This window comes from Oryx dammah, unplaced genomic scaffold (genome assembly GCF_014754425.2).
Source record: "Oryx dammah isolate SB20612 unplaced genomic scaffold, SCBI_Odam_1.1 HiC_scaffold_25, whole genome shotgun sequence".
In the NCBI taxonomy this organism is placed as follows: Eukaryota; Metazoa; Chordata; class Mammalia; order Artiodactyla; family Bovidae; genus Oryx; species Oryx dammah.
Genome location: NW_024070209.1, coordinates 25,708,140 through 25,720,214, shown reverse-complemented (window position 1 = coordinate 25,720,214; position 12,075 = coordinate 25,708,140). Strand labels below are relative to the sequence as shown.

Below are 12,075 nucleotides of genomic sequence, written 5' to 3'. Positions count from 1 at the left end.
GATAAACCGCTCTCCGCTCTGCAGAGTCTGTCTTTGCCCACTGAAGTCTTGTACAACGTTCCGTCCTTCAGGGCAAATACAAGAACTCCTCTGGGGGCCACATGGGATCTGAGAGCAGACCAGTAAGGCTACACATACCAGGGAATAGCCTGTCACACATTCACTGACCCAAGCAGAGGGCTCGGGAGTAGCTGAGACCAGGCCGCCCAGGCCGCTGTGAGCTGGAGCAGCAATGCTGCCTGAGGTTTCAATGACCGACCTGGGGCATCGCAGTTGGTTGGGGGTGATGGGGGCTTGAGGAATCAAGAGTGACTTTGGGAAGAGGGCTTTGAAAAACCATGAAGCACCCCTGTTGCTTCTGATGGATGGTTTGTAGATGATGCTTTTTATTTCATAGAACTTTTAACAGATATAATCTGAAAGTATGTAGAGAGTCGTTTGTTGATTTGGTGTGACAGAGAGATGTATCTTCCTTAATCCCTGTGACTTTCCCCTAAGATAGGGGAATCACGTGGTATTCTGTGACTCCAGCAGTGAGAGGCGCCCAGCCTGTCATCCCAAGAGAGGGCTTCAGGCGGTCCTGGAGACACTGTCTTCAGGCCGCTGCATTCCTGTGCTGTGCTGCTACTAGTAGAGAGACCCATGATATGCTATGTGAATAATTATTACGAATCAAGTGAAATACAGGTGGAGGGTAAGCAGCAGCCTGGTTAGTTTGAGCTCTAAGGTGAGGAGTTGGAAAGGCTTTCTGCAGGCTCTTAGATGTCAATGTCAACCTGGGGAGTAACAGAGGCAAAGCTGCTTGTTCTGGTGAGCAGGAGGGCGGACTCTCACAGCCGAGGGTGTGCCAGGGACCGCGTGGCCCTCCTTGCTGGTCCTGAGGAAGCCTCTTTATCCTCTAACACTCAGGAACACGCTGAATCGCTGACCTGTGATGTAAACTACAGGCCCAACCCATGTGTGCATCCTCAGTCACGTCTGACTCTCTGTGGGGACTGAAAGCTGGAGTTTTTTCTGACTCTTAGCAGCATATCAGACCTGAATTCACTCAGTAGCAAAATCTGATCGGAACCAACATGAGGTTCTTTGTACTTTCCTAACAGTAACACTTCTGTTTCATGGAAATACTAATGTGCTTGAATGCACCTGAAGTCCTGAACCCCACTTTGGCAAGCATGGTCTATGCAGTATGACACCTTCCGCAAATCTGTAAATTGCCGCATTCCAAAACACATCTGCCCCTAAAGTGTTTCAGATGATGGATTGTGGACATAAGCAAATCTCCATATGACTTTAATTCAAGAAAGCATAAGATTAATATAAGCAATGTTAATAAAATATTATTATTATAAAAAACCACTGTGTTGAGGCATATAATGACTAACATTTTGAGTGCTTGCTTTTATGTCAGGCACTAAGAGGTTTAAATATATCATTTCATGTAATCCTGGTCACCATTCTGTAAAGATGGCATTATTCATTATTCTTGTTTGAAGATGAGGAAGCTGAGGCACCAATGGGATATGTCTCTTCCCCATCATTATCCTAGGGAATTACCCAAAGGAGACCAAGGGTCCATTTGGTTGGGCAGGGAGAGGGCATTTATAAAGGAGGCTTTATAAAGGAGAACTTGAGAGATGAGCAACATTTGAACAGATGGAAAAGGAGCAAGGGTATTCCAGGGGAAGAGAGAGAAGGAGCATAAGTTTAGAAGCAAAAACACACGAGACTTTTTCAGAGAAAAGGTTCAGCTGTGCTGTGGGAAAAGGAGAGCTGGAAGGAGCCGTGGAAAATATGACTGATGGCCCTGGAGCCTGGTGGGCGGGGTGCTGAATGCCAGGCAAAGGGGCTGAGGTGGACAGATATTGGGACACAGTGGAGGATTTCAGACCTCAGGGAGTGACTCATATCTGATTGACTCAGGAGACTGAGGTCCACATCACTTTGGTTGCAGATTGGAGCTAGGGCAGCGGCACTGGCCAGCCCAGTGAGGAGCCGTGGCAACTGTCTGGGAAGGGCAGAGCCCCTGGTAAGGAGAGTATCAGTGGCAACGGAAAGTGGGGGGAGGCATCACTTTGAGATGTTGGGAAAGTAGAATTGAATGAGCTCAAATGAAATGGATTTGTTGGGGGGGGGGAATAAAATCATGGATGATGCCTGCATTTTAGCCACATTTTCAGCCTGGGACCATGGGAAGGTGACAACCTCCTTATCGAGTTTGCCAGGAAAGAGAATTGATTTGGTTTTGAACACACTGCATCTGAGATGCTACAGGACACCCAACTGGAGATGTCAGTCTGAGGTTTGGGTGACAGGTTGGTGTAGGAAAAAAAAGGCGAGAGGAGTAAGAGTCAAGACCTGGAAATGGATTCTTTAGGAGAGAATGTTAGAAAAGGAGGAAGCATTCTGAGTATAATATCTTAAGAAGAACATTCAGAGAGTGGGAAGAGGCAAGTGACTCAGTGACAGAGGCAGAGAGGTGGTCAGAGGTGGAAGGAGAAGCAGGATCAGGTAGCATCAGAGACACCAAGAGAGGAGAGAGTTTCAAGGGCGTATAATAAATCTGTCAGTGCTGCAGATGTTCAAGGGGCTGTATCATAAGATTAAGGAGGTGTTGGTGCTCTTCCTCAAAAGAGCTTTAGCAGAGTGGTGGGGGTGCAAGGCAGGTTTACAAGAGAAGAAGGAGTGAGATGGAAGGAGATGCTGTTTGAGAAGCTTGCTGGTATAGGATAGAATGAAGAGGGGGAAGTTGCTTAAAAGGTTAGCAGACTCAAGGAATGGTTATTTTATGACATGTTAAGTAAGACCATTGAGAAAAACCACTAGATTGAGAGTAGATGAAACTATAGAAAAATTGGATATTTCACAGATCAAGTTTCCAGATTAGACCAGAAACAGGGAAATCAGGTTAACATAGAACAGTTTTAAGTAACAAGTAACATTTAAATACAAGACCTGGTGAGTGATCAAGATTAAATGGGTGGAGTCAATGGAATTGATCAGGTTATGTAATTAGGAGGCACTGATTTGATGAATTATCAAGATTAAAGACCTTGAGGATAATAATAATGGACAGGAGTGCAAAACTGACCCTGATCCAGAAGCTATTAAAGCATGAAAGGTGAGGCAGTGCCTTAAAAGGGGCATAAAAGTGATAGTATAAGCAAACTTCATGATTTGTATAGGAGGAAAGGCAGATGACCTTGAAGAGTGGTAGGGAGGGGTGGATGTTCTGTTCAGTTCAGTCGCTCAGTCGTGTCTGACTCTTGTGCGACCCCATGAATCACAGCACACCAGGCCTCCCTGTCCATCACCAACTCTCCGAGTTCACCCAAACTCATGTCCATCAAGTCAGTGAGGCCATCCAGCCATCTCATCCTCTGTCATCCCCTTCTCCTCCTGCCCCCAACCCCTCCCAGCATCAGGGTCTTTTCCAATGAGTCAACTCTTCGCATGAGGTGGCCAAAGTATTGGAGTTTAATCTTCAGCATCAGTCCTTCCAAGGAAAACCCAGGACTGATCTCCTTTAGGATGGACTGGTTGGATCTCCTTGCAGTCCCAGGGACTCTCAAGAGCCTTCTCTAACACCACAATTCAAAAGCATCAATTCTTCGGCACTAAGCTTTCTTCACAGTCCAACTCTCACATCCATACATGACCACTGGAAAAACCATAGTCTTGACTAGATGGACCTTTGTTGGGAAAGTAATATCTCTGCTTTTCAATATACTATCTAGGTTGATCATAACTTTTCTTCCAAGGAGTAAGCATCTTTTAATTTCATGGCTGCAGTCACCATCTGCAGTGATTTGGAGCCCCCCAAAATAAAGTCTGTCACTGTTTCCACTGTTTCCCCATCTATTTGCCATGAAGTGATGGGACCAGGTGCCATGATCTTAGTTTTCTGAATGTTGAGCTTTAAGCCAACTTTTTCACTCTCCTCTTTCACTTTCAACAAGAGGCTTTTTAGTTCCTCTTCACTTTCTGCCATAAGGGTGGTGTCATCTGCATATCTGAGGTATTGATGTTTCTCCTGGCACTCTTGATTCCAGCTTGTGCTTCTTCCAGCCCAGCATTTCTCATGATGTACTCTGCATATAAGTTAAATAAGCAGGGTGACAATATACAGCATTGACGTACTCCTTTTCCTATTTGGAAACAGTCTGTTGTTCCATGTCCAGTTCTAACTGTTGCTTCTTGACCTGCATATAGGTTTCTCAAGAGGCAGGTCAGGTGGTCTGGTATTCCCATCTCTTTCAGAATTTTCCACAGTTTATTGTGATCCACACAGTCAAAGGCTTTGGCATAGTCAATAAAGCAGAAGTAGATGTTTTTCTGGAACTCTCTTGCTTTTTCGATGATTCAGCAGATGTTAGCAATTTGATCTCTGGTTCCTCTGCCTTTTCTAAAACCAGCTTGAACATCTGGAAGTTCACAGTTCATGTACTACTGAAGCCTGGCTTGGAGAATTTTGAGCATTACTTTACTAGTGTGTGAGATGACTGCAACTGTGCAGTAGTTTGAGCATTCTTTGGCATTGCCTTTCTTTGGGATTAGAATGAAAACTGACCTTTTCCAGTCCTGTGGCCACTGCTGAGTTTTCCAAATTTGCTGGCATATTGAGTGCAGCACTTTCACAACATCATCTTTCAGGATTTGAAATAGCTCAACTGGAATTCCATCACCTCCACTAGCTTTATTCATAGTGATGCTTTCTAAGGCCCACTTGACTTCACATTCCAGGATGTCTGGCTCTAGGTGAGTGATACACACCATCGTGATTATCTGAATTGTGAAGCTCTTTTTTGTACCGTTCTTCTGTGTATTCTTGCCACCTCTTCTTAATATCTTCTGCTTCTGTTAGATCCATACCATTTCTGTCCTTTATTGAGCCCATCTTTGCATGAAATGTTCCCTTGGTATCTCTAATTTTCTTGAAGAGATCTCTAGTCTTTCCCATTCTGTTGTTTTCCTCTATTTCTTTGCATTGATCACTGAGGAAGGCTTTCTTATCTCTTCTTGCTATTCTTTGGAACTCTGCATTCAGATGCTTATATCTTTCCTTTTCTCCTTTGTTTTTCACTTCTCCTTTCACAGTTATTTGTAAGGCCTCCCTAGACAGCCATTTTGCTTTTTTGCATTTCTTTTCCATGGGGATGGTCTTGATCCCTGTCTCCTGTACAATGTCACGAACCTCTGTCCATAGTTCATCAGTCACTCTATCAGATCTAGTCCCTTAAATCTATTCCTCACTTCCACTGTATAATCATAAGGGATTTGATTCATTCAGGTCATACCTGAATGGTCTAGTGGTTTTCCCCACTTTCTTCAATTTAAGTCTGAATTCGGCAATAAGGAGTTCATGATCTGAGCCACAGTCAGCTCCCGGTCTTGCTTTTGCTGACTGTATAGAGCTTCTCCATCTTTGGCTACAAAGAATATAATCAATCTGATTTCGGTGTTGACCATCTGGTGATGTCCATGTGTAGAATCTTCTCTTGTGTTGTTGGAAGAGAGTGTTTATTATGATCAGTGCGTTCTCTTGGCAAAACTCTATTAGCCTTTGCCCTGCTTCATTCCGTACTCCAAGGCCAAATTTGCCTGTTACTCCAAGTGGAAAATCCCACGAGTGGAGGAGCCTGGTGGGCTTCTGTCTATGGGGTCTCACAGAGTTGGACACGACTGAAGTGACTTAGCAGCAGCAGCAGCCAAGTGTGTCTTGACTTCCTACTTTTGCATTCCAGTCCCCTATAATGAAAAGGATATCTTTTGGGGGGTGTTAGTTCTAAAAGGTCTTGTAGGTCTTCATAGAACTGTTCAACCTCAGCTTCTTCAGCATTACTGGTTGGGGCATAGGGATGTTAAGACATGCTAACTCCTCCTCCTTACTTTACAAATGGAAGAAAGAGCAGCCATGTCTGAGGGCTGTTGAGCGCATGCTATCACCAGGGAAATGTTATTTGGTGAAAGGAATATAAGGGGTTATAAGGGTAGCTTGTTTACAAGAACATGAAAGTCAAATCAGTGAAAGGGTTTGGTAGAATAAGACAAGAATGGAATGGAACAGGCCGGGGGAGGGCTAATTCCCTCCCTAGAAAAGTGGAGGAGGATTCTCATACTGGCAATAACCCCAGGATATAGAAATGAGGCGCTCAGAGGAGGGGCTGAGAACCAGGTTTTGTGAGTCCTTGGCATTAGGGTGGGAGCAGCATGGGCCAGGCAGAATGTGGCTGCTTATGGAGAAGCCTGGACACCTCAGTCGTACTCACTGCAGCGAGTTGTGACCATCCTCTAAGCGTTGGTGGTTTTCTGGGAGAGCTGAGGAGCTGTGAAAAAGGAAAAGGGGGCTCAGTTGACTTGGGGCCCACAGAACAGTTCGCAGGACAAAATGGCCTCAAATGCTGGCCCTGTTCCCAAAAGGCCTTTCAAAGGGGAGGTTTGGCTTGCCTTGCAGACTCTTCCCACTCATTAACTACCATGGATTTATTCCTAGAAGGCAACTGTGCAGTTTTTCTTATGTGATAACCCTTGGAGAGGAACTAAAGACCTTATGTTTTTCTAGGACTCTGGCCTTATACCCCGAGGCTGCCAGATTTGCATATTTCTCTGTTGCTCTCTTGGCCCCCCACTTAATTGGTGAATTTCTGAGCCTTGTGCTGCTTGGCGTGATCCAAAACCCAAATGTGGTCAACAGCGTGGTGGCCCTGCTCTCCATTGCTGGGGTGCTTATGGGCTCTGGCTTCGTGAGGTAAGATCTAACGATACCAACAGATTTAGACTGGTGTGGTTTGATGTTAATGATCACCTAATGATGATGATTGTAAGGCATTCCAGAGGAGTGTGGTGATACTCTTATCACCTTACAGTCCAGAGTGTTTATGGTGCTTACTAATCAGTATTGCTCAGACTCTGAACTGAAAAGGTCTTCAGAGTGAGATTCAGGAAATGATGATTTAGGTATGTTATCAATATGATTCATATGTCATAAGCCATTACAGCAAAAGGAGAAAAACCAAGCTATCCTCCAGAAGCACAGCCTATTACAGGCTAACTAGCATGCATGGAGAATCCCAGGGACGGGGGAGCCTGGTGGGCTGCCGTCTATGGGGTCGCACAGAGTCAGACACGACTGAAGTGACTCAGCAGTAGCAGCATGCATTTAGTCCATTTCTTCCCCTGGCACTGTTGAGTTTCTAGTCCAGCTCTCAATTCCTGGGTATTTCAAGGAAATTAGAATAGTCAGATAAGAAAAGAGGTACGAGAAGGTAAGAGACTGCTGAAGGATCAGGACCAGAAGGACATGCACCAAATGTTAACAGTATTATCTCTGGGTGACATTCATTTTAATTTTTCTTTATATTTTCCTCTATTTTGTGAACTTTCTATAATGGACAAGCATTATTTTATAACCAAGAAAAAAATACACATGCACACATACATATATTTTAAAAAAGTAGTAGCAAGAAGGGTGGAAAATTTTAGGAGGGTGAAAGTGGTTCCTGGTGGGTGATGTGAGTTGGATCCAGTAAGCAAACTATGGGTCCCTGAGAAAATGTGAAGATGGCTATTTCTCTGACTTAGAAACCAGTCAAATAAGCTACTGAGCAGCTATTACATGTAATCATATTTCTTTGTTTACTTATTTAACTCAGAGCAATCGATGTTCAGGTAAGAAAACTAAGCTCAGACTTGACTTTGTTCTGCTCACACTGTGAAGAGCCTCTCAGGAAGCATGTGGCTCCCTGAAGTCAGTCTTCCTCCTACCACTCAGCTGCCAAGTGACCATTGGCAAGTCGATTTTCCATCTTAATTAGTTTCGTTTATAAGATGGAGATAATGATCTCAGCCCCCTCTGTCTCAAGGGAACATGAGACTTGAATTAGGTCATCACTGTGGAAACACTTCATGAACAGTAGGGACTTATAAAAGGTGAGATATCATGAAGCAAAGTGAGCTAGGTTTTGGGCAGTCAAGGAGATATTTTTGTACAGGGACACCATGACATTGTATTTGCCTATGTGGCTGAAGTGGCTTGTTTGCATCTATGAAAAATGCACGGATCCAGTCACCCCAATGGCATGAAATCAAGCCCGCAGGTTACAGACCCAACCTTCAGCAGCATTTCCTCTTTCTTATTTGAATTGTTATATGTTTGGTTTATAGGAAGAAGGGATTGGTTGTTCTTAAGAGGGAGGCAGTGGCCAACATTAGCAAAATGCTCTTGGGTTCTTTGCAAAACCTCAGTATCCCAAGGCTTCACCTGGGTTCCACTGCCATCACTGGGGTGAAACTACTCCTGAAGGCCACATCAACGTCACAGTCATCGGGTTTATATTTTTCCTTCAGCTCATCTTTCCTGACTGACTGCCTACAACATTTGCACTTTTGGGTCCATCTTCCTTTAAACTCAAGTGGAAATAGCTTTGTTCTTTCTCCTTACAAAAGAATGCAGGTTCTTTGGGGGAAAAATATACACAATGTAGAAACATATTAAGTAAGTTATTTACCTGAAGTATCACATCCCAGAGTTAAATTTTGTTGTATATTCTGCTAGACTCTTATGTAATCTTTAAATAAGCTCATACTGTTGTGAAAGAGTAAGGTATGCATGCTTTTCTCCCCCTTGTGGAAGGTCCCATGTCAATAAATTTGGGTCTGTGGTTCCTCCCTCTTGGATGTATTGTGAGGATTTCTGTATCACTGCCTGGTTTTCCTTCTGTGTCTTTCACTGATCAATTCATCCCCCTCTGTGCCTGCACAAAGCCTGCCTGCCATTGCCTTGGCAGGACAAGCTGTCTCTGACGGGCCCCTTTGTTAGGTTTCACTGCTCATGTTGAAGTCTTTCTTAGATAGACTGTCAGCATCTTGAGAGAAGCATTACAGCTTCTCTCAGCAGCTGGCCCAAGGCCTTTAACCAATTAGGTTTGCAAAAAATATTTGGACTGAGGGCTTCCTTGGTGGCTCAGAGTTTAAAGCGTCTGCCTGCAATGCGGGAGACCCAAGTTCGTTCCCTGAGTCGGGAAGATCCCCTGGAGAAGGAAATGGCACCCCACTCCAGTAGTCTTGCCTGGAGAATCCCATGGAGGGAGGAGCCTGGTGGGCTGCCTGGGGTCGCTGAGAGTCGGACACGACTGAGCGACTTCACAAAAAAAATTCACAAAATAAATGAATGACTACTCTTTTCTTGGACTTACCTGTACACTGGATCAGTGACCAGATCACCTTGGTTTTCTTCCCCGCTGTCAAATCACAAATGCACGTGGAGCCTTTGTGTTTGCCCTGTGGGGTGCAGTACAGGACAAAGACACACAGTTCCTACCTCCTGACGCTCCAGCCAGCTGGGCCGCCGTCTTCTCCTGGCCGTCATCCTGTCCCAGGCCTTTGTCATCTCATCCTTGCACTGCTGCTGTAGCCTGCTCCCTTTATTGCTGTTCCTCCTCTGTCCTTATTCTGGTCCATCCTACTTGCTGGTGCCACATTAATACTCTTAAAACACTGATTGACATGTGATCGTTCTCATGGTCCTTCAATGGCAAGCCCCTACAAGGCCCTGAAAACAGCTGGTCACGGCTAGCATTCTCAACTCATCTCCCACTGCTCCCAGATCAGGTCCTCCGCTCGAGCCTTTCTGGCCCAGCCAGTCGCACAGGCCTGCGCTCATACTGCTCTGCCGTGCTAGAGTTCTTCCTCTTCCCCAGACTCCCATCTATCTTTTCCAATTAGCCGCCTCTCAGTGTGGCTAAGTCAATTTCGTGCCTCAGAACACTGTCAATCACTGAAAGTCATGGAGTTTGGGGATCACGTGGTGAAACCATAAATACTAAATGCAAGAATATCATGGACACTTGGTACTGTTTTTCTATACTTTCTAAGCACAAATGGTTCACCACTGTGTATTTTTATAGTCTTAAGGATATATAATCTATGTCTTCCAACTCCATTATGAGTCCTTAAGGGTAGGGTACTTCTTTTGAATTCCTTAAGCACCCTGAATTGCAAACAGAAAGAATTTAATGCATGTTTATTGATTGATAGAAGCTATAGAGTGAACCGAGAAGGGCACAAGGCCGGCATGAGGTTTCTCCTGAAACAGGTTTCACAGTGAGTGTCTGCTGGTTCTCCTCATCCCTTGTGTTACAGTCCAGTTCTCACTTCATACTCTAGCACGCTCAAGTCTATTTAACCACAAACCTCCTCCTCTAATGTGATGCGTTAACGTTATTTTCTTTTATGTTTATATCAATGGTGCCTAACAATAAAATTAAATACCAGTCCATCGTCAGGGGTGTGTTACACTAAGGTTTCTTCTATAGTGGACCACCAAGCTGTGATTAAAAATGGTGCAGTGCTATGCTTACTGACTTGAAAGGCTACCTGAGATACACGTTTGTTTGAAAAAGCCGGTTAGGAAAGAGGATGAGTAGTTTGATTCCATTTACGTAAAATGTCATAACTATATGTATTACATATGTCACTAAAATGTTAACAGCAGTTATTTCTGGGCAGTGGTATTTCTCTATACTTCTCAGTGTTGTTTGAACTTTTTGTAGTAAGCATAATTTTTATCATGAGAGTTGAAAACCTATGTACATTCCTTTTGGGAAATATAAGGGTTGCCTTTCTTTTCATTTGGTAGGACTGTTACCAAAGCCTACTGAAGTTTTTCTTTCTTTCTTTTTGCTTTTTCTTAAGAAACATACAAGAAATGCCCATTCCTTTTAAAATCCTCGGCTATTTTACATTCCAAAAATATTGCTCTGAGATTCTCGTAGTCAATGAGTTCTATGGACAGAATTTCACTTGTGGTAAGTATTCTATTTTGGAATTTATTTTTACATATTCATTTGAAAACACAATTTCTTGAGGGAAATGTATTTTTTTAAGTAAAAAACTATTGTAAAAATGTAATAGATTTAAAACTTTGTTTTGAAGAGTATAACATTTTCTCTGATTTTTAAAATAGTAAGCATTCATCAAGCTATCACTTGTCAAAGGCCAGCAGCTTAGGGGCATTCTGATGTTCTTAGAAAATGACAGATTTAACATACACTGAAGTAAACTCTAATATATTCTGGATAGAATCAGTTTCTATACCTACTGAACAGGTTGAAACAGGCTGCAGTGGCTTCCTGTTCCCCCAAATGTACAGAGTATGTAGCTGAGTGCAGCCATATTTGGCACACGTGTTCCCTAATCCTGTGAGAGGGCAGTGGGAATACAGCAAGGCCCTCCTAGCCATTGGAAATCCCAGGCCACTCTGTGAAGTCAACAAAAGAACAAGACAGAATGTCATAGTTGTTTTAAATCTCTCTAGGTGATAACATTAGTAACCTTGGGATACTCAGTGCTAAGTGATCATAATTTTTATCAGTACTATTCATTCATTTGGGTAATGGATATATACCCAAAATGGGAACAAACCCATTTTCATCTTCAAGGCTCCCAACACTCACTATTGCTTCATCTAATAATGAATTCTGGGCTCTCTAAAAAGTCCTGTGTATCTTTATGAAGAAGGGTACTTAGCAGAATACTAAGCATTTAGTGGGCATTTGGTAAACACATGTGGATTAAATTATCTTGGAAGTACCATATCTAACACTGTCAATCTTTTCCCTGGCAGGCAACTCAAATGCTTCTGTGTCAACTAACCCAATGTGTACCATCACTCAAGGAGCTCAGTTCATTGAGAGAAACTGCCCAGGTGCAACATCCAGATTTACAGCAAACTTTCTCATTTTGTATTCATTTATCCCAGCTCTTGTCATCCTAGGAATAATTGTTTTTAAAATAAGGGACTATCTCATTAGCAGATAGTAAAGGACACTGCTACAAAATGGAACTTAAGCTCCTAGATATACATGACTGCTTTGAATTTCTGAAGTAAGAATGCCACATGATTCTCAGTAGTACATTTAAGTCTTTTAACCATTAAGATGCCATCTGTTCCCACTGGATCCATGCAGGCCTGGAATGCTATTCCAACTTGGAGGGATATGTGTTATTTGGAAATTGTGGTGGAGCAAGTTCAAAGATGTAAATAATAATTCATAAAGTTATGGGAGACTAGTGTGA

At 43.3% G+C, this 12,075-nt stretch overlaps 1 protein-coding gene across 1 annotated transcript in view; it reads left to right on the top strand.

Moving 5' to 3' along the window:
- Window positions 1–12,075, top strand: part of ABCG5 (ATP binding cassette subfamily G member 5) — a 32,342-nt gene extending 20,267 nt beyond the window's left edge. Inside the window, exons 11-13 of the mRNA XM_040224714.1 lie at window positions 6,563–6,748; window positions 10,693–10,805; window positions 11,624–12,075. Of these exons, the coding sequence (XP_040080648.1) occupies window positions 6,563–6,748; window positions 10,693–10,805; window positions 11,624–11,817 (493 nt within the window). The 3' untranslated portion in view covers window positions 11,818–12,075. The remainder of the gene's footprint in view (window positions 1–6,562; window positions 6,749–10,692; window positions 10,806–11,623) is intronic.